Source organism: Phyllostomus discolor, chromosome 2 (assembly GCF_004126475.2).
Source record: "Phyllostomus discolor isolate MPI-MPIP mPhyDis1 chromosome 2, mPhyDis1.pri.v3, whole genome shotgun sequence".
Taxonomy (NCBI): Eukaryota; Metazoa; Chordata; class Mammalia; order Chiroptera; family Phyllostomidae; genus Phyllostomus; species Phyllostomus discolor.
The window spans coordinates 171,198,571-171,222,135 of NC_040904.2; the positions used below are offsets into that span (position 1 = coordinate 171,198,571).

Below are 23,565 nucleotides of genomic sequence, written 5' to 3' on the forward strand. Positions count from 1 at the left end.
TAGAGGAATCTTGGATGTAGGTCCTTGCCTTTCATGAGCTGGAATACTTCTTTCTAGCCCCTTCTTGCCTGTAAGGTCTCTTTTGAGAAATCAGCTGACGGTCTGATGGGAACTCCTTTGTAGGTTACTGTCTCCTTATCTCTTGCTGCTTCTAGGATTCTCTCCTTCATTTTTATCTTGGGTAATATAATTATGATGTGCCTTGGTGTGTTCCTCTTTGGGTCCAACTTCTTTGGGGCTCTCTGAGCTTCCTGGACTTCCTGGAAGTCTGTTTCCTTTGCCAGAATGGGGAAGTTCTCCTTTATTATTTGTTCAAATATGTTTTCAATCTGTTGCTTTTCCTCTTCCTCTTCTGGTACCCCTATAATTCAGATGTTGGAACATTTAAAGATATCCTGGAGGTTCCTAAGCCTCTCTTCATTTTTTTGAATTCTTATTTCTCCATTCTTTTCTGTTTGGTTGTTTCTTCCTTCTGGTCCACTCTATTGATATGAGTCCCAGTTTCCTTTCCATCACTATTGGCTTCCTGTGCATTTTCCTTCATTTCCCTTATTGTAGACTTCATTTTTTCATTTAATTTGTGACAAAATTCAACCAATTCTGTGAGCATCTGGATCACCAGTGCTCTGAACTGCGCATTTGATAGGTTGGCTATCTCTTGGTTCCTTAAAAGTATTGGCTCTGGGGCTTTGATTTGTACTTCTGTTTGAGCCTTTTTTTTTTTTTTTTTTTTTTGATTTGGTCATGCCTGTTACATATGAGGGGTGAAGCCTTAGGTGTTCTCTAGGGCGGGTCAACCCAGTCTCTGGGTTGTGATGCTGTATGTGGGGATGGGGTCTGAGAGGGAACAGTGGCGCTTGCTCCTCTCTCTGTGGGATTTCAGCCACTTCCCCCAAGCTAACTGGCCCTTTCTGGTGCTGATTCCCACGTGGGTGGGCTTGTGTACGTTCTAGGACCCCATGGGTCTCTCCAACGCACTCTCCTGTGAGGCTGGGTGTCTCTCCCTGTGCCTCAGCCCTCACAGGTGTTTTCAATCAGTGTCCCAAGGCTCTATTTCCCAGTGCTAGGACCCTGGTTTTCGTGGTCTATCTCACTGCCCAATTTTGCCTCGTTTACCTGTACCTGAATGTGGCCCTGACAGCCAGGAGCCTTGTGTGCAGTGCCTCGCTTCATAGTCGCTGCCTCACTCAGTTTGCCAGCCGCCTGCTGTGGTCTTGCGCCTGAGATGCCTCACACGTCCTGGATGCATTACATGTCTGGTGCCACCACTTTTTGTACCTTGACCCCTCTCCACCCAGCTGCCCAACTCTGCCCCTCCAACCTGTCTGCCTGAACGTGTATATTTTAACTCCTTGGTTGTCCAACTTCCATACAGTTAAATTTTCTTTCAGATCTGGTTGTTATCTTGTTTCTAAATTGTTGCTGACCTTATTTTGGTTGTATGAAGAGGTACAGTGTGTCTACCTATGCCTCCATCTTGGCCGGAAGTCCCCAAAACCAACCATCTAAAAATAACATCATTACAGATGTTTAAATTAATGTGAAGAATGTGCTCTAAGAAGAGAGATGTTTGAAAGGAATGAAATTATCTTTCTTTTTTAGCAGCATCAAAAATGGTTATGAGATTTTGCTGCCTGTGTTTTCTGCTATGATCTTTATGGTTTCTGGTCTAACATTTAAGTCTTTAATCAATTTTTAATTTTGTGTGTGTGTGGTGTAAGAAGGTGGTCTAGCTTCATTTTTCTGCATGTATCTGTTCAATTATCCCAACACCATTTATTGAATAAACTATCTTTAACCCATTGTATGTGCTCACTTCCTCTATTGAATATTAATCAACTATAAGGGTGTGGGTTTATTTCTGGGCTCTCTATTTTGCTCGATTGAACTATGTGTCTTTTTTATGCCAGTAGCCTGCTATTTTGATTACTATTGCCTTATAGTATAGTTTGATATTAGGTAGTGTGATTTCTCCAACTTTGTTTTTCTTTCTCAGGATTGCTTTTGTTATGATGGCCCTTTTGAGGTTCCATATAAATTTTTGAAATATTTGTTCTAGTTCTGTGAAATATGTCATTGGAATTTTGATAGGAATTGCACTGCATCTATAGATTGCTTTGGGTAGTATAGATATTTTAATGATGTTAATTCTTTCTATCCATGAACATAGTATGTGCTTCCACTTATTTGTATCTCCTTCAGTTTCTTTCTTCATTGTCTTATAATTTTTTGAGTACAGGTCTTTTACATCTTTGGTTAGGTTTACTTGTAGGTATTTTATTGTTGTTTTTTAAAGATTTATTTATTTATTTATTTATTTTTAGAGATGGAAGGGAGGGAGAAAGAGAGAGAGAGGGAAACATCAATGTGCAGTTGCTGAGGGTCATGGCCTGCAACGCAGGCATGTACCCTGACTGGGAATCAAACCTGCAACACTGGTATTTTATTCTTTTTGAAGCAATTGTGAATGGTATTGTTTTCCTATTTTTCCTTTCTGGTAGTTTGTTATTGGCATATAAAAATGCAACTGATTGCTCACAGCAATATTTTATCAGATAAATCTCCCCAGTCAAGGGAAGCAAAATAAACAAATGGGACTATGTCACACTAAAAGTTTTTTGCACATCAAAATAAAACATCAACAAAATAAAAAGACAACCCATAGGATGGGAGAACATATTCACTGATACATCTCATAAGGGGTTAATATCCAAAATTTATAAAGAACTTGCAAAACTCAATACTAAAAAAGCAAACAACCCAATTAAAAAATGGGCAAAGGACTTGAATAGACACTTCTCCAATGAAGACATACTGAATGGCCAATAGACATATGAAAAGATGCTCCATGTGACTAGTCATCAGAGAAATGCAAATTAAAACCACAATGAAATATCATCTCACATCTATCATCAATAAATCAACAAACAACAAGTGCTGGTGAGGACACGAAGAAAGGGGAACACTTTTGCACTCTTGGTGGCAATGCAGACTGGTGCAACCACCGTGGAAAGCAGTATGGAAATATCTCAAAAAATTAAAAATGGATCTGCCTTTTGACCTAGCAATGCCACTTCTGGGAATATATCCAAAGGAGCCCAAACACTATTTCAAAAGAACATAAGCACCCCTATGTTCATTGCAGCATTATTTACAATTGCTAAGCAGTTGTAAGCAGCTTACAACAGCTGCTATGGAAGCAGCCTAAGTGTCCATCAGTAGCTGAGTTGATAAAACAACTATGGGACATTTACACAATGCAGTACTACTTGGTCTTAAAAAAGAAGAAAATTCTACCCTTCGTGACAGTATGGGTGGATCTGGAGAACATTATGCTAAGTGAAATAAGCCAGTCAGAGAAAGACAAATACCATATGATGTCACTAATATGTGAAATCTAATGAACAAACTGAACTAATAAGCAAAATGGAGACAAACTCATACATAGAGAGCAGGATGACAGCTAAGGGGAGGGAGGCAGGGGGTGGAGGGTTGGAACAAAAAGGAAAAAGGACTCATGGACATGGACAACAGTGTGGTGATTGCATTGAGGAGTGTGTGTGGAGGGTATAAGGAGACTAAATGGTAATGGAAAAAATACAATAAAAATAGATAATAAAAAATGGTTGTATAAAATCTGTTTTTAGGTTTTCATAAGACCATATGAACTTGAACTAGCCAGGAATTGTACTTTCTTATTGCCAAAGACATTAGTCAGGTTAATACTCAATGAGGAAAGGATTTTTGGAAGCCTCAAAATAAAATGTGCAATTATACTGTCAGTAAGTGTTCTGGATAGGTCAGCCTGTCCCCATCATCTTAACAGTTCCATGTCAAGATTAACCATGGGCTACTATTAAGACTTTTTAGAGATTTGGTCATTATTTGTGATTTTACCTTTGCCCTCATGACTTTCCAACTTGAATGTTAACCACCTCTTTTTAATAACTTTCCCGGAAATTGGTGGATCTGTTCCACTTCTTCCTTGTGTCCTCCAGCTATGCCAAAGGTTGCTATATTTCTGCTGTTGAAACATCAGAAAACTCAACCATCTTCTTTTCATACAAGCCAAACTCAGCTTCAATGATAACAGCTGGGCCACATGCCACGGTCTTGCTTTTAGTTATTTTTGCCTGGTTATTTATTATGAAGAATGAATCACATGTAGTTTATTAGGAAAGAATTATTAATTGTAAAGAGCTGAGGCCATAATAAATTTTAAAGTGTGGTAACAAAGAATTTGATTGCTCACCAATTAAAACTACAAAATTATCATCATGATTGATAAGTTAGAGTCAGATAATGGAATTGTTGGGGCTTGTAATTGGGCTATTAATAACAAAAGCAACATCTTTATTTCTATAATGCTTTCCAGGTTTATATAAAAGCCAATTGGACAATTGAATCTACACAACTTTATGAGTGAGATGTTTTTATAAACTCCATTGGGCCCATCAATTGCAACATTTTTATAAACTTTACAATTGATGGGCCTAAGGCTTAGGAAGATTAATGACTTGTCTTAAGAAATACACCAAGTGAGTTCCAAAGAGAGTCCCAAACTCTGGTACATGGCTTTTCCTATGACAGCATGCTACATTAGGAGTTAACAGAGAAGGTATAAGTTATGTTTCTAGTGGAGAAAAAGGAAGAAGATAATCAAGTTTCCCATAATCTTCCAGGGTTTTTTTCCTTTTTTATTTGGCCAGATAATGGCCTTTACTATTCCAAATTATTGCTGAAATGTGTTTATTTGAAGGTAGGGAACGAAGAATGTTTTCAGTCTTTTCTATCCATCTTGGTTAAAGTGCATTTATTTATTACAATTGTTACTTTGACTTAGCCACTTTGGTAGTAGAGTTTCTTTTGCAGTTCATAACTGAGAAAGTCACTTTTAATAGGAAACAGGAATCTGCTTTGAAGGGGTTGTGGTGTTGTGACGGGGAAGATGGGGAGAGAGAAGAGTGTGGGAGTTGAAAGGGTAGGAGAAGGAACCCCAGACAAATGTAGCCCATTCTCTTCCGTGCTAAAGGCTGGACAAGAAACCTGGGATAGAAGTAAGGCAAGACTGGTAGGGTTAGCAAGATGATACCCTGATTCAATTTTCTTTCCTGCCTCATTCATCTTACCCTGGTTGTGCTCGGTTTTCAGAAAGACATTGTCAAAAGATAGAGTTTCATGGTGCAGCACTTCTGTTTCTGTCAGTTGAGAGAACAGTCTGTTGTGGTTAAGATTGACAGGGGTGAACTGAGGTGGGTGGGGAGGCAGAGGCAGTAGCTGCCTCCTGTGCTTTGTTCTGCCATTAATGGGAAACAGACAGTCCAAACACCTCCTGTAAATGTTCAAATCAACCTCAGTTAGACGCTGTGGGCATTACGGTGGTATCCTTTATTCCGTTGTTCAACTGTGAGCATGCACACCCATTCAAAGAAGTCACCAACATTTTTACACCATGCTCATTCAGGAAGTCTTATCTGAATTGAAATTAGTGAGCGCCTTCTTAGGATCGGGTTACATGCCAATGCACATATTTGCCTTTCACAGACCCATTCTTTAAGTGACCCAAAAGGCAGCTGGGCATTTTCTATAGGAAGAGAGAATTCTTTATAAGCAAGGCCTCGTGTTTGGTAAAGAAATGTTTCCTAAAGTAAAATACAATGAACGAATTAGAGAGTCTTTTTCAGTTTAATAACTAAATATCCTTTAAAACATGAACATTTATTTAAAATATTCATAAAATGCTCATAACATGTTCAGGGATATACCTTTCTACATAAGTTCCTCCTTGTTCATTGAGATCTTTCCTACTTAGAAAACTTCCATTCCTTAATTTATATTCACTTGATGAGTGGATTATATAAGTACTAGAGATAAAGAATATTTTTAAAGAATAAAAAATAATTTTGTTAGATACTATTTTTAAAAATATTTTTAGAAAGATTTGGAAGTTTAAAATAAATATTCTAAGTTTAGGTGTTTGATAGTCTGATTTTGTGGTAGGCCAGGCCATTAATCAGTAGGATATAAATTATAAGATAAGTCAATGACTGCCCATGTGAGATTATCATCTGTAGACAAATAACTGAAATTATTTGTTTGGGTGAATTAAATGTATATTATACTGTTTTGTAGATTTCCACAGCTTGGTTATAAATACTGCTTTCAGGGGATTTACCAGGAACCTATATATTAAGTTTACAGATGGTTATTTGCATACACCATTTGCTTCTTAATCTGAGGACACATTTCAACTTCAAAAGGTACTAGCAGTTCATAATGAAGTGAATAGCACTTACTCTTCTGATCCAAGATAAGTGTTTGACAAATGCAAAAACTGCTCCTCAATATTTTTTTCTTTAAAGAGCAAGTTAATTTAAATACTTTTTTGGTATTTAGAAAAATCATAATTATCTAGCACCTCAGTCAGGACTGTTATGGTCCATATTCTGTATTCTTTCTTTAATTATTGACTTGTATGTTCTTGTGTAGTATAATTCAGGCCAAAGTGACTATTAGGGAAAGGCTTTGGGCGATTGGGTGGTGATTACAATTGTGTTCTTACTGTAGGTGTGGAAAGGGCCAGTTGTGAATTGCTTCTAGGAGGAATCTATCCCAGTGTCTATGCTGTGGATGAGGTTTGCCTTGAAGGGTTGGAGAGAGAGTAGTATATCTTATGTTTTTTCACTTATTTTCTAAACTCTGAGAATTCTGATTTATTTTGCAAGCATAAAATGTGATTTAAAATTTTCAAAAGACAGCAAGGTAGAAGTTAAACAGTTCCACCTCATATATAAGCAGTAAATTCCTTTAAATTCTGAATTCTCATTCCTTTAAATTCTGAAAGGCTGTTTAGAAACTGTACTTCTATACAGTTTGGACACCCCTTTTCTTCATGAAGAAAACATATGAACCAATCAGAGGAGGGAGACTCCACAGAAACAAAAACATGATTAGAAAACTAGAAGAGATTATTGTCAAGGTTGTCAAGGGAGCAAAGTTTCCACAGGCAGTGCACGTGAACACTGTTAGTGCAGCAGAAAGGTCCAGTAAAATAAAGACTGAGAAGACTGCATCGCATTTGGAATGTTGGAGTTCATCAGTGACATTACCGAGAGCAGCTTAAGTGAACACTTGGAAATCAGGTTGCTGAGGTTGATGACAAAATGGGATGTGAGAAAGTAGAAACAGATCAGCTTAATTTTTCAAGTCTGAGTGGTTAAGGAAGGCAGTAGGGTAGAAGAGGAAATTACAGGGCTATGGGGGAGTTTTGATGAAAAAAGGCAAATGAGTGTGTGTACATACTTAGCAGGGAGAAGCTCAGGGCCAGGACAGAAGGTAAAAAGAGGAAGAAGAGAGGTGACCAATTAAATACTCATTGAATATATTAATTCTTTTATCTTATTAGTACAAATAGAGTTATGCCAATACGTCCCTTCTTCTTTGAACTCTATTTAAAATTCAAAATCAGGATGAAGAAAAAAATAACTTCTAAAAGTTAAAAAGTTGTAGTTGTGTCTAAAGTTTATTGATGATGCATACTGCCCCAAGCTATTTTAAAAATCTATTTTCATCATTCTTTTTCCTTATCAGATTTCCTCCATTTGGGAAGTGTTTTCTATTTCCTGTTTTGGGAAAGAAGTAAAGTAAGATTAATATTATTTCTTAAATTTTTAGGAAAAATTTACCAATAGCCACCTGTGACAAGATTTTTATTTGTGAGAGGATTTTTCATTATTATTCAATTTATTTAATAGATGAAGAAACATATATTTTCTTCACCAGATTAGGGAAATTTTTGGTCATTATTTCTTCGAATAGGTTTTCTATCTCTTGCTGGCTCTCCTCTCCGGCATTCCCACGATGCAGATGTTGTTGTACTTCATGTTGTCCAAAATGTTTCTTAAGCTCTCCTCATTTATTTTAATTTTTTTTCTTCTTGCTGCTCCTCCTGGGTATTTTTTTCTACCTTGTCTTCCAAATCACTGATTCGATCTTCTGCTTCATCTAACCTACTGTTTATTCCTTCCAGTATATTATTTATTTCAGATATTGCACTCTATTTTTGAGTGGTCCTTTTTAATGGTTTCTACATCTTTTTTCATGCTGTTGAATATCTTTGTAATCATTACTCTAAACTCTCTGATAAATTGCTTGTCTCCATTTCATTAGTTCTTCTTCTGGAGAATCCTCTTGTTCCCTCATAAGGTCTGATTCTTTGTCTTCCCATTTCGACTTGTTCTTTGTAATTGTTTCTATGTATTGGGAAGATCTTCAAAGACTTGTGTAGGCCTTTGTCAGATGCTGCTTGTGCTTTGTCAACCTGTTTGGAGATTCAGCGATCCACGGTGTGTGGCTCCCTCTACTGGGCCTGTTTGTGTGCAGAAAGAAGAAATATATATTTATAAATACAGGACTATTCAAGGTTTCTGTTTCTTCTCTGTCAGTGCTGGTAAGTTGTGTTTTTCTAGAAATGTGTCTAATTTATTTAAAATTTAAAATTAATTGACATAAAAATTTTTGCTATGTTTTAAAAACATTCTATTTATTTTTGGACAGAGGAGAAGGGAGGGAGAAAGAGAGGGAGATCAGTGTGTAGCTGGTTCTTGAGCACCCCTTACTAGGGACCTGGACCACCCAGGCATATGCCAGGACTGGGAATCAAATCGGTGACTCTGTGGTTCACAGATCAGCACTCAATCCATTGAGCCACACCAGCCAGGGCTGCTAATTTTTATTGTCTTCAAATATTGGTAGGAATTATAAATTATTCTTAATGTGGTAGTCTATATATATTTATCTTTTTTTCAGTTAATATTTTCAGAGATTTATAAGTTTTATCAGCCTTTTCAAAGAATAAACTTTTGACTTTGTTTCTCTTTTTCTATTATAGTTTTTTTAAAAAATATTTCATTGATTTCTGCCTTTATCTTTATTATTTCCTATCTTGTACCTCCTTTGGACATAGTTTGTTATTCTTTCTCTAACTTCCTAAAATGGATACTTATGTAATCTATTTTTCAGCATTTATTCTTTTCCAATATAAGCATTTAAAGATAAATTCTCTTTCAAGCACAGCTCTGCTAGCATCCCATAAGTTTTGAAATATCACATAATCTTTACAATTCAGCTCAAAATATTCTTAAATTTATACATTTAACCCATGTGTCATTTAGAAGTAGATTCTTGAGTTTCAAAATATTTGAGCTTTTTGAAATGATATTTATAATTTTGGTATTGATTTCTAACTTAATCTTACTGTAACAGAACCTCTCTCTATTGATCTAATCATTTAAATTTGATAAGATTTGCTTTGTTGCTTAGCATATTGTCAATTCTGGTAAATGGTTTATGTACACTTACCAATGATACATATTCTGATATTTGGAATGTAGTGTTCTATGGATATCAATTAGATCAATTTAGATAATTATGTCATTCAAGTTGTCTATGTCCTCCTCATTGTGTGTGTATTTGGTTGTTCTGTCAATTACTGAGAGAAGTATATTAAAATCTTTCATTCTGATGACAAATTATGTTTCTCCTTGTTATTTTCATCAAATTTTGCTTTATATACTTTGAGGCTATGTTACACTGCATGCAAATTTGAATTTTACAGCTTTCTAGTGGGTTTACATTTCTACCATAATAAAGTATCTCCATTTCTAATAATGTCTCTGTCTTAAAGTTTATTCTGTCTGGTATAACTATATAAGTATAACTAGGTAACAATATTGTTTTCTTAATGTTTGCATAGTATATATTTATGTATTTAAAATTTTTTTCAAAGCTTTGTGTCTTGATGTATCTCTTGTAAGCATATAATTCTTATTTAATCCATTGTAATAATCTTTGAGTTTTAATAGCAGTATTTTAAATCCATTATTTATTTATTTTCTTGCATTTATTTTTTTTTCTTTTCTCTCTTTTTTCTTTAGGCTTAATCAGGTAATTTTTATCATTCTTTTTTAAAAGGTTTTTTATTTATTTATTTTTAGAGAGAGAAGGGAGGGAGATACAGAGAGAGAGAGAAACATTAATGTACGGTTGCTGGGGGCCGTGGCCTGCAACCTAGGCATGTACCCTGACTGGGAATCGAACCTACGACACTTTTGTTCGCAGCCCACGCTCAATCCACTAAGCTACGCCAGCCGAGGTGTTGCGCGTGGGTCACCGGCCAGCAGTGACCACGGAACGCTGTGGATGGCTCACCGAAAAACACGCGAGAAACAAACATACACAGAGACAACCAGGTCCTGTGGGGAAGTAGGGACAGAATGGCCACCCCCCCTAGTGGGGGGCGCCCTGATTTGCCGTCCATACATGCTTTTATTGGGCTCATTTTGCATAATAATTCAGGTAAAGTACAGTACTTATCCGGGGGAAGAAAGGAACTATAGAAAACAAGGAACTTTGCGGCCTATTGAGTCGGGGTCAAAGAGCTGTAAGACTTTGAGGAACCAACTTCCTCCTTGGACCCCTCTCATTCAGTTGAGAGCATTCTAAACAAAGAAGGTTTCACAGTAATTTACATGTTCTTTCTTAGGCCTGATCACCCAGGGAATCTGCCCTTTCAGCACAGAGCTGCACCACCCTGTCATTGTTTCAGGCTTAGCACGGGAACTAAGGCAATAAGGAGATTTTCTCCCAGACGATGAGAACTCAGGCTATGTCAAAGCTGAGGAGCGAGGGTCCGTCACCCTCTTTTGCTGCAGCCCCCAAAGTCCTTCTTTTGGGGGGCCTCCCAAAGTGATCGTGCCTGCCTTAGGTCGTTCCCCCCGTGGGGAATCTTACCCGTCTTTGGCTAACTGACAAAGGTTTTTGGGGTTCAGTTATGAATAAAGCAGCAGAAGCAGCATTCCTGCCAGGGAGACAAACCCTTGTCTCCTTGCTGGCTTACGGTTCCAAGGGCATTCCCTTAGCCTTAGCCTAGGCGGGGGTTTCAGCTTCTGATACCAGTCAGGGTGGTTCCCAACACCGGGGCTTTATCATTCTTTTTTAATAGCGTGTAACAAACAAAAAGACGAGAAATTGTATTCACTTTATACTTTCTTTATTTTCATGCACTCACTTTTTTGTGTTCTTATATTTTATTTATTTGTTTGTTTGTTTGTTTATTTTCTCTTCAATGCAGTAATTTTATCTCCTTCAGATATGTATCCAGAAGTGGAATGCTAGATCATATAGTTGTTCTATTCTTAATTTTTAATTTTTTGAGGACTCTCCATACTGTTTTCCATCACAGCTGCCCCAATTTACCCCTCCACCAATGGTGCACAAGGGTTGCTTTTCTTTGTGTTCTCACCAACAGATGTTATCTCTGGCTTTTTGATAATAACCAATGTAATTGGTATCAGGTGGTATCTCATTGTGATTTTGATTTGCACTTCCCTGATGATTAGTGATGTGGAGTATTGTTTCAGATATTCTTGTTGGGTGTTTGAATGACTTCTTTGGATAAATGTCAATTCAGGTCCTTTGCAGATTTAAAAAACTTTTATTATCCTTGTATTTTAAAATAGATGATGTAAAAATTAATGTGTCTGTCTTCCTCAGAGTTTCCGAAAAGTCATTTTGGTCAGTTTATCCAGCATTTTCTAGTGCTTCCAAGTGAAATCAGTGAAAGCCAATTCTTCTATAAATACCTCAAAGGTATTATTCTGTAAATACCACAGAGACAATTATTGGGTATCTTGGTTCTTATTTTTTCTATTAAATAGTCAACATTAGGACAACAAAACAAATATACAAGTCTTTCTTTTGTTACAATGCTTCTTCCTCTTAGACTCTAAGCAAATTTATTAAAAATACTTGTACCTGTCAAAGCATCATAACTACATGTTAGTTCACTTTAGAATTTCAATTTATTCTATTAATGTATTTGTACTGAAGAAAGTAATTATGAGATAAACTGAAAACCTGAATTTATGTTGTTTGTGAGCCCCTGAAAGTTTCAGTTTTTCTCTTAATTGCCTAATTTAGTTGAAGCAAATTGAATTTGTATTGTCATTGGAGCCTTTTGCCACATAGACTCTAAATTTGGCCTGAATTTCCTCACCAGCTGATTAAGAGTTCATAAAGTGTTTGCCGTGACTGTTTCTGCAAAGTGAGGCACCTCCAGTGTGTTTCCCTGGAACCAGAAACTCTGCATCCAGAGGAGATTTTCATTTTACTGATGGTAAGAAAAGACAATGATGTAAATACAAATTATTTTCTCTCCTCTGAAACTGACTAAAGTCTTCCAAATATATGAGATATGTTAAGAACAATAAATCAGTAGGGATAAAAATAAAAAGCTCTAAGCACTACAATACTTAATAGATACGTATCTAGCACTAATCACCTGTGAGAACCTGTGCTAAACATTTCTAAATGTTAACTCATTTTGAGCTTCCTAACAACCCTAGGAGGTAGATGCTAATATTATTACCCACATTTTCACATGAGGAAATTTAAGCATTGAGAGGTTGAGTAGCATGGCCAAGATCACAAAGAGCTTATTGTATTTGTGTAAGTAAAAAGTGATGGCCTTGTGAATCTGCACTCAGAGTTTTTTGCCTTATAATTAGTATGTAGCATACTGGTTTGTCTCTTTCATGAAACTGTAAGAAACGTAAAGACAGAAACATGATCTGATCTATCTTTGTATCTTCTGAGGTTCTAGCAAACCATACCACAAACATTTAACCATTTTTACTCTGAATGGAATATTATTTGCATATATACGAATAGTCCCCTGTTGTAAACCTTGTATTGCCCAGAATTAGGCCTTTACCTTCTCAGATTACATAATTGCCCAATAATTAGAGTCAGTATAAAGCCACTGAACTGAACATCTCCAGGAGGTGCCACTCATATGCCACACATGGCAAATGGTACAACCTATATTGCCAAGTGCATTGGCCCTGTGTACAAGCCAATATTGTTTGGTCTAAGTCATTAATTATAAATTCCTGCCTCTATGTAGATAATATATGCTGGTAATCCCAAGGAAGTGAACAAAAGGTGTAATAGTGTTAATTGAACTGAGTAATTCTCTCATTTACTGAGACACTGTGGTTAGAAACTGGGGTCTGGAGTCAGAATACCTGATTCAAATTCAGGCTCTTCTCTTTACTAGCTGGTTACCTCTGACAAGTCTATCATTCGAGGCTTCAGAAAGTCCTCACCTATAAATGGGATTCTTAGTTACTACCTCCTAGGATTTTTGTGAGGACTAAATGAGTTAAAGTAAGAAAAGTATTTAAATAGTGCCTACCTTTTAGTATGGAAACAACAAATGTTAACTACATTTAAAGTTATTGAAAATAAGTAAAAATTATTATAAATATAATAATTACATTACAGAGTTATATTGACAATTACTTAATCTCCCAGGGCCCATGTTTCCTCATTATAAATAGAGATGAGGAAGCAGAGGTGAGGTGGGTCAGATAGGGATGTGGGAGGTGGGGATGGAGAAAGATGAACTGAGATCAGCGCTTATCTGGCATGTGTATTTCATAACCAGTAAAATGTATATGTACATGATTATTTTGTTGTATTTGGGACCACCAGGATCACCCTTAGATTTGATGATTCACTAAAAAGATCATAGAACTCAAAAGCTGTTATCCTCATGGTTATGGCTTATTGTAGCAAAACAATGCAGATTACAATCAGCAAATGAAAAAAGGTGCATAGGGTGGAGAATAGGAGAGATAAGACATGCTTGTAGTTGTTCTCTACCAGTGGGGTCACAAAGACAGCAAGCAATGCTTAATGCTCCCACCAATGACATGTGACAATGTATGTGGCTAACCAGCAAGCTCACTGGATCCACGGTGTCTAGGGTTAGTATTGAGGGGTCAGTCATGTTGTTGTGGAGTGCTACTGTGACTGGCCTTAGGTACTCAGTCTCCAGTTTCTCCCAGAGGTGAAACTGATACAGCATAGAAGAGGGTCCCAGACAAGCAAACATAAGCATTCACTATAAATCACACTGTTAGCAGTCTGGCACAGCCCAAGGCCTAGGTATACAGAGCCACTTTGATCAGACAGGCTATCCCCAGGGCTTAGAGCTTATCTGCCAGGAGCCAGTCAAGGGCCAGTCCTGAGGACTTTTGGAATGCCTAAGGTCTGAACAAACCAGACCTGAGTTAACCCTTTCTGTACACACACACACACACACACACACATGTGTAAATATATGTACATAAGATTTTGGTGATGGTGGGTTTAGGAGAAAAATTATGCAATTATAAGCTTTTTAACTTTGTAAATAAAACTGCTAAATTAATAACTATATTCAACTACCACCATCATTTAATTAAACAAAGGCCATTTTATCAGCAAAAAAGGATGAAGGAGTCAATTACAGAATAAGAATGTCAAAAAAAGATGCTCATACACTCACACACATAGTAAGATGTTATTAAAATGCATAAACTTGAAATATAAAGCTTATTTGCTGGCATTTCTATATGTAATTATTGTCTTGACCAGTTGTCAGCTTGGAATCTATATTTTATTATGCATATGTACCACAAAGAGCTTATTCATCCAACTTTTTCCTAAACTATGTTATTTTTCACAGCTAAAATGACAAAATACTATTTTACATGGGAATGTTGACCAAAAATAGAAAAAAATCAATTATCTTTTACTTAGAATATTCTCAGGAAATGGGGAGAGTCCTAACAATGATTGTCCTCTGCCTTTGGCTACAGTTCGGGTGACCAGCCAATGAGGGCTGTACATGACTAGCCAATGAGGGCTGCGGGCAGGGGCTCAAGGCTCTCCCCACACTGAGGGCTGTGAGCTTGGGGTGATGAAGGCACCAACTGCTTCAAAATGAACAGAGTCCAGAATATATATGAGAAGAATATTTTGGACCATAATAATAACATGAGGCTGTGGAAAATTTCTGGAAACCACTGAGCTAGATGAGCTCCTTGATTTCTATAGCAAATTACCTGATTTGGGGGACTACACATTTTTTAAAAAATTAGACATTGCTTTTAAGGTGCTCCTAATATAACTTACAGAAATAAAGCTAATAGGAGTGAAAGAACACAAAGGAATTACATGCCACATAAATGGACTAACTATACATATAGAGATCAGGTGGTTTTAGAGTGGTGGGAAACCTCCGGGAAGACGTGAAATTTGATCTGGGCTATACTAACTAGTAGGATTTGGGGGGAGGGGGAATGACAGTGGTGGGGGGAGAAGGGGAAGGAACAAACAAAAGAAACATGAATAGCGGACTCATGAGCATGGACAATGGGGTGGGGATTGACTGTGGGAGGGGGCAAGGTGGGAGAGTGCAATGGGAAAAAAGGTGGGACAACTGTAACTGAACAACAATAGTTTAAAAAAATAAAGTAAAAATAAAGAACTAGTAGGATTTGAAAAGGGAGAGGGAGAGAGGCCTTTCTAGTCAGGAGAAAGAGCATGAACAGAGGCACAGTGGAGTCGCCTAATACATAGTTCATGCCAACGCCAGTGGTGGCTTTACTGGCTTAAGGGGAACGGGCTTCACAGGACAGTAAAAACAGTATTAACTTCATAAGGAAGGGCCAAATTAGAAAGGTCTAGGAGGTTAGGCAGCAGAGTTAGACTATAAATTGTGGTGAATGAACTGTATACATTTTTGAGGAGGAGAGTAATTTTACTTAATATCTTTAGCAGATATATACCAAGTACTACTCTGTGTAAGACAATGAAAATAGTGCCTATAAGGAGTGACTATGTCAGATGTAATCAGTCTGCTAAATGTGTAAGAACTGGGCCCCTGGAGGGAAATAAGTCCTGATTTTTAGCATTCACTGATTTCTGTGGTATTAGTATCCCTGTCATGGCCCACTGCAAGCTATCAACATGACATCACCGAATTCAGAGTTGTGAAGAGATTCCCACAATCTGCTCTTGCCAGCTGCTGTGAGCCACCTCTGGCGCACCCCTGGAAAACCCCAGCTCTCATGAGTCTTAAAAGTGATAGCTCAGCAAGAGTCATCTAGCAAGATTGCTGAGGGTAACTTGGCAGAGGAAAGAGACAGTAGCCCAGCTGTATCCAGGTATCCAGGTATGAAGCAACATGCAAAAAGTGGTAGCAGTAGAAATGGGATAAAAGTGTGGAGAATGCAATGGTTTGAAAGAAGAAATGGTGGAATTAGGAGACAGAACTGTGGTGTAATGAAGAAAAAGTCAGATTGACTTCAGGGCATTGAATTCAGTAGACTGAGAGAACTATTACTAGAAACAGAACAGTTGGCATATACACTATTCTAACTTATCTCTCCTGTGCCCTTTCATCCCAGCAAGTGTACCTCTTTCTCTCCTCCTCCTCTTCTTCTCCTCCTCCTTCCTTCTTCCCCCTTTCTCTTCTCCTCTCAATCCTATGTCAAGTTCTGAGACTAATCTCAACCTTTGCAAAGGAAGTTCTTAAAAAAGGCAGTTGGGTGATAAAATTAACTGAACCAAGTCCTGAGTTCAGGAACTGAAGGTTTGGTTTCAAGTCCTGGCTCTTCTTGCTGGTAATCTGATCTTGAACAATTTGCTTCCAACTATCAGCCTTTAGTTTCCTCATCTGAAAAATTATGATCATTATGATAAACATTCCACTTTCACATAAACTATGTCATTTAATCCTTAAAACAATTTGGTATAGAAAACCATTCAGGTATTATGAATGCCCTGTATTAGTTATGAGGAAAATGCAAGTCAGAAGACTTGATGACTTGCTCAGGAATCATGGCTAAGGAGAGAAAAAGGAACCCAGGTGTTTTGCTGGAAAATATTAATGATGGTTATAATTTCCTGAATCCTAACTATGTGCCAGGGAGTTTATTCATGCTAAGCGCTTTACTTATATTTCCTTGATTAATCTCACCACTACACTGTGAACTATTGTCTGTTTCAAGGAGCTGAAGTTTAGAACATGGGAAAATTGCTCATATTCATAGAGCTATTAGGAAGTTAAGTGTTTTCTCCATGACACAGTAGCTCTCTTCTTTTTTCAAGAGATAGTATATCTGATGTTACAAGAAAAGTAAAAGTACTCTGTAAACTTAACTCCACTGCATTTTGGTATTATTTATCTTTTAAGTTAAATAACCAGTCTTTCAATCTCACTTAAATTTAATCACTCACAAATATTAAAAATATGTAAGCAGTGCAGATAGAGTTCAATCTGCTCACCGTATTTAAACAAAGCTGTCTTTACTGCCCTACACCAAAGTATAAGATTATATTTTTCATAACATATATCAACCACATTATTTTAATTAGAAGAATGTATGAACCACTAGTTAACATTAATATTAGTATTAAATTGATAATGCAATCATAATTTTAGGGTATGATTAAAAAATCAAACCTGTATTATAGCTAGAATTTCACATTTTATAAAAAAATATTTATGGCATTCTAGGAGCTATGAAGGTGACAATCATTTGAGAGGCAGTTGGGTGATAAAATTAACTGAACCAAGTCCTGAGTTCTTTCCAAAAATAAGTAAATAAATTTAAATGACACAAATAGTAGACAGATTCAATATCTTTCGAAAAAAGTATTTCTGTGAAGTGCCTGAGGAAAATGGCATCTGACAAAAGATGATTCAAACTGCCCAGATGCAGGAGCAAACCTAAATTATATTTCAGTCGCTTAATTATCAGTTTTTCTTATTACTCCAATTAAACATAAATCCAAGCAGTATGTGTAAGTATAAGTTTATACAAGTATGTGTATTTGTAAATTCTAAATCATTGGAAATGAACATAGGCTAAGCAAATTTCTTCCTTTTTTTGAGATATGGGGCAGTATTGTATATGATATAATGTCAAATTTGTAATATATCCTCTGAAAACTCAGTCTATATGTATTATTATACCAATACCTTTACTTAGAAATATATATATTTTTACTTAGAAATATTTTTCATTGTGCCATTGAAATAACTTTGTTAGAACTACTTGGCCAGAGTTAATAAAAACTTCTGATGGATAAATGTCTTTCTTCCTAGATGTGGCTTACTTCCTACATGTAAAATGTAGCTAGAAAAAGAGGTCATTCCAATATATTTGCATGTTTTCATAATTGTGTGTTCAATCAAATGAGAGAGACAGATAGTGATCTCCTAATGGCTCTGTGTTATGGATCTCAGAGTAAAGCTGCAACTCTCATTACCAAGTCTGCTCTCTCCCCTGAGCCAGCATTAGATGTTCTTCTGTTTCTTATGTCAATTGATGTTATTTACTGTTTCTTCCACCAGTAAATAATCTTTTAATTTATTTGATAGAATACACATATAATACCTTTTTCTTTAAAAAACATACAAATAACATAAAAACAACAGGTTATAGAAATCATACAAAATGCTCTCATTTAAAAATAATCAAATGTTTCCATTTTTTAAAAGATTTTATTTATTTATTTTTAGAGATGGAAGGGAGGGAGAAAGAGAAAGAGAGAGAAACATCAATGTGCGGTTGCTGGGGGGTCATGGCCTGCAACCAAGGCATGTGCCCTGACTGGGAATCGAACCTGCGACACTTTGGTTCACAGCCCACGCTCAATCCACTGAGCTACGCCAGCCAGGAAATGTTTCCATTTCTCATAATTCCTTCTGGCATAGTTTAAATCTAAACCAAATATTCTTAAGATTCTAAAACTACTAAACTTTTTATTTTGGAGAAGGAAGAAGAGGGTAAAGCAGGATAAATGGAAATGGAAGGAGACTTGACTTGGTGTGGTGAACACTCAATACAATATATAGCTAATGTACTTTAGAATCGTATGACTGAAACTATATAATTTTATTAACCAATGTCACTCCAATGAATTCAATTTTAAAAAGTAAAATAAATAAATAATATTGTCATCTTAACTTATATTGTAAAACATTTCCTTAATATTTCCTTAGGAATTTAAACAAAAGAACTTATGAAATCAATACAACTTCATCAGTTTGACCATATCTCAGGTTGGGTTCCCCAGGAACTCCAAAGAAATTAACATGGGATATTTATCAGGAAGTACTCTTGGGGTCGACATTGAAGAAGGGATGTGACAGAAGCAGGATTGGGCAGAGAAAGAGCTGAGCTGTGATGTGGTCCCAAAGAAAGCCTCAGCCAACACTTAGGGAGTGCAGATCTGGGGTCATTCTTCAACTATGCTGAGTTAGAACAATGAGGCTGGACTTTATACTTCATATGGGTTAATTATTGGAAGTGAACTGACCTTGAAAGGAGAAGTGATATAGGAGGAGACAACTTTCTTAAGCCAAGGCATTCCACCAAAAGAGGTCTGTTTTCAGGCCACACTCACAGTGGCTTTGTTCTTACTTATTTTGACTTGATTTCATTAGAGCTTGCACCTCACCCACTTCTGTGTTCAAGGAGAGTGAAGGTAATCCAGGAACATGGCCTAGTGCTTAAGCTCATGGCAGCTTTGAATTGAAGCTCTTGGCTGGCAATAAAAGATTGGGTGCAACTTTTCTCCGATGACACATGTTTATCATCATAGATGGGTTCGTACTTAGGAAATAAAGACAAAATAAAGATAGGAATATAAAATGTCAGTGTATACAATATTGATATTTTTATTACCATAAAATTCTAGAACCCCATACATTGATAAAGAATGGGATAAAATAAGATGGTGAGGCATTTTTTACTTTTCTCTTTTTTGTTGTTATTCTATTACAGTTGTCCCAATTTCCCCCCTTTGCCCTCCTCCACTTGTCACACCTCTGGCTCCCACAATCAATTCCTACACTGTTGTCCAGGTCCATGGGTCATTCATACATATTCTTTTCTAGTCCCTTCCCCTTTTTTTCCACCATTATTCCCCTCACCCTTCCTCTCTGGTTACTTTCAGTCTGTTCCATGTTTTTCACAAGATAAACTTTTATAAAAGGATGTCAAGTGAGATTTTTGCTTTTTTACTTGGATTTCTGTTAAGTCCAAAAGCTAACAAGAAAAGTTTCTAAAATTTTTGTCCTACATTCAAGGAGCTTATAAAAGTCAGGGTTAGCTACCTTACTGCAGGTCTTACTTAATTAGATGGTTAACCCTATTGCCAATAATTACCTTTACCTCCTCTCCTGGCAGCTAAAGTAAAAGTATAGCAAAAAAGAGAAAAATAGTCATTAGTCTTTAGGGAGAGTGGTGTCCAGTGTCCATGAAGAGAGGCTGAGAGGGAGGAACTGTTTTCAATCCTCAATATTAAGGAGGAGTGTTCTGAGACAATCACTTACAAATGATTAAGGATGTGGTAAGAAAGGGAGACCTGAACTGAGATAAATACAGACACATAGATCAATGAAACAGAATAAAGAGCCCAGAAATAAACCCACACTTATATGGCGCATTAATATATGACAAAGGAGACAAGAACACACAATGGGGTAAATACAGTCTATTCAATAAATGGTGATAAAAAATCAAACAGGTACATGCATAAAAGTGAGACTAGACCACCTTCTTATACCATATAGAAGAATAAACTCAAAATGGATTAAAGACTTAAATATAAAACTCAAAACCATAAAATTAGAAGAAAACACAAGCAGTAAAATCTCTGACATTTTTCTTAGCAATATTTTTTCTAATATATCTCCTCAGACCTGGACAGTATTATGCTAACTGAAATAAATCAGACAGGGAAACAACAACAAAAAAATAAACAAATGGGATTATGGCCAATTTAAAAGGTTTGCACGGTAAAGAAGACCACAAAATGAAAAGATAACCTACTGAATGAGAGTAAATATTTGCCAATGATACATCTGATAAAGGGTTAATATTCAAAACTTATAAAAAGCTCATACAACTCAACACTAAAAAAATCCAATTAAAAAGTGGGCAGATGACCTCAACAGATACTTTCCAAGGAGGACATACAGATGGCAATAGACATGAAAAAATGCTCAATGTCACTAATTGTCAGAGAGATGCAAGTTAAAGCCACAATGAGCTATTACTTCATAGCTGTCAGAATGGCTATCATCAATAAATCAACAAACAACTAGTATTGGTGAAGATGTGAAGAAAAGAAAACCCTCATGCACTGTTGGTGGGAATGCAGATTGGTGCAGCCACTGTGGAACACACTATGGAAGGCCCTCAAAAAATTAAAAATGGAATTTATGCCCTAGTGATTCCACTTCTGGGTATATATCCAAAGAACCCCAAAACACTAAACTGAAAGAATATATGCACCCCCATGCGCATTGTAGTGTTATTTACCAAGACCACAATATGGTAGCAACACAAGTGCCTATGAACATATGAGTGGATAAAAAAATGGTGTACATACATACAATGGAATATTGACCATAAAAAAGAATGAAATCTTACCATTTGTGACAGCATAGATTAATTTAGAGGGTATTATGCTTCATGAAATAAGTCAGAGAAAGACAAATACCATATGACATCACTTATATGTGGAATCTGAAGAATAAAATAAATGAACAAACAAAACAAAAACAGACTCAGATACAGAGAATAAACTAATGGTTGCCAAAGGGGAGGAGTTTGGGGAATCTGGATGAAAAGGTGAAGGGATTAAAAAGTACAAATTAGTAGTTACAAAACAGTCACAGAAATGTAAAATACAGCATAAGGAATACAGTCAACAATATTGTAATAACTATGTATAGTGCCAGGTGGGCCCTGGAAATACCAGGGGGATGGCTTTATAAAATATATGATTGTCCAACCACTATGCTATACACCTGAAACTAATATAAAATAATTCTGAATGCCAACTGTAAATTTAAAATAAAATTTAAAAAATAAATAAGAACTAAAATGTAAAAAAAGGGGGGAAGACTGACAACTTTTTAAAATTTTTATTTATTTTTAGAGAGAGGGGGAGGGAAGGAGAAAGAGAGGGGGAGAAACATCAGTGTGTGTTTGCCTCTCATGTGCCCCCTACTGGGGACCTGGCCTACAACCCAGACATGTGCCCTGACTGGGATCCTTTGGTTTGCAGGTTGGCACTCAGTCCACTGAGCTACACCAGCCAGGGTCAGACTGACATCTTTTTCCTCCGGTAGTAAATAGGCTTATCAGCAGAAGGGAGAACTGGAGAGAGATCTGGGTTTAGCGGGGCATGAGACCCTTACTGCCACTTGTTGGTTTGGGAGAGTGTACAGATTTCTCATAGAAGAGAGCTGGTCTTGGCCTGTGTTGCCAATATCTCCCTTGGATCAAGAGCCTCAGAAGCAAGAGGCTACAGTTTTCCCTTGGTAGAAAGGACAAAATGGAGTTGATGTCCTGCTTGAGGGAACTGTTCAATAATAAAGACCCAGGAGGAGCCAGCATTTGTATACCTGGCCCACTGGGGGCACTGTCAGTTCAGAGTAGGGCAGTTCAACAGTGAGATCTCTGAAGAGAGAACTGCTATGGGCAGGTATGTAAGGGTTAAACAGACCAGGCACTTTAGATATTGCTCCACCTTCCTCAATTCTGAAAGCTGAGCTAGTGTGTGTCCCCTTCTGGTAATGCAAGTATTACTAGGAGTGTCCATTGATCCATGGTGGCCTCTATTTTGTCGGTTTCTATGTTGCTAAGCAGAGCTGAATCTGTAGGTGTGGAAGGTTCTCAGTGATTGCAGCTGATTGCCTGACTTCATTTAATGCTCTCTCCTGCCATGTGATCATGGGCAGTTTAGTGAATATTTCTGTGGCTTGGTTTCCTCATCTTGTTATTGGGGATAGTAAAAAATGCTATGTTATAGGGTAGTTGTGAGGTTTAAGAGCACATAGTTCATACAAATAATTCAGCATAGAGCCTGGCATATTGTATGTCCTCAATAAATGTTTGCCAGTAATGACTTGTAGGGTTACGGTTTATCATTTCATTGCCTGATATAGAAATCTGCTGTGAATCTGTAGCCCACATGGTTGGGTCTCTGTTGACATCCTCCCTAACCTTTTCGAGGTAAATGGACCTTTTGTCTGGATACCCAGCCATTGGCAAAGTTCCTGATTCAAATTAAACACCGGTATCACCATTTTCTTGTGTGACGCCAACTCTCAAAAAATCAGTGTACTTAAACACCATTTGGGGGCACTTCTAAAAATGCATATTTTCATATTTTGCCCACAGAAATTCTGATTCAGCAGATCTGAGGTAGAACTCTGAAAGTTGTTTGCAGATCACACTGCCGTAAATACTGGCCTAGAGTAGTGTTGTAGACTTCTGTTGGTAGGACTCATCACTTAGCTCCCACTTGGGTATTAGTATTGCCTAGAATTAACATATATTTATTGAGCATCTACTATATGCTGGGCAGTTTTTAAAGTACTGGCAATATAGTTATAAATAAGGTAATATCCCTACTCCCAAGTACTTTCCAGTGTAATGAGAGAAACTAATAAATAAACCAGTAGTTGTAAAAGAACACAACATACTGGTCTATCTGCTAAGAGCTCTATTTCTTTTCCTTTTCCAGGTAACTCATATTCATATTCACTCATACTTGTGGGAAGAACTCCATACAGCAGAGCTCTCCCAGCCACCGCAGATGGGAAATAAGCCATCCTGAACACAATCTTGCTGTTCCGGAGGGGAAGGA

General features: G+C 37.0%; 1 protein-coding gene across 1 annotated transcript in view; it reads left to right on the forward strand.

Moving 5' to 3' along the window:
* Window positions 1-12,193, forward strand: part of PUS7L (pseudouridine synthase 7 like) — a 64,023-nt gene extending 51,830 nt beyond the window's left edge. Inside the window, exon 9 of the mRNA XM_036019156.1 lies at window positions 12,013-12,193. Within this exon, the coding sequence (XP_035875049.1) occupies window positions 12,013-12,027 (15 nt within the window). The 3' untranslated portion in view covers window positions 12,028-12,193. The remainder of the gene's footprint in view (window positions 1-12,012) is intronic.
* The last annotated feature ends 11,372 nt before the right edge of the window (window positions 12,194-23,565 follow it).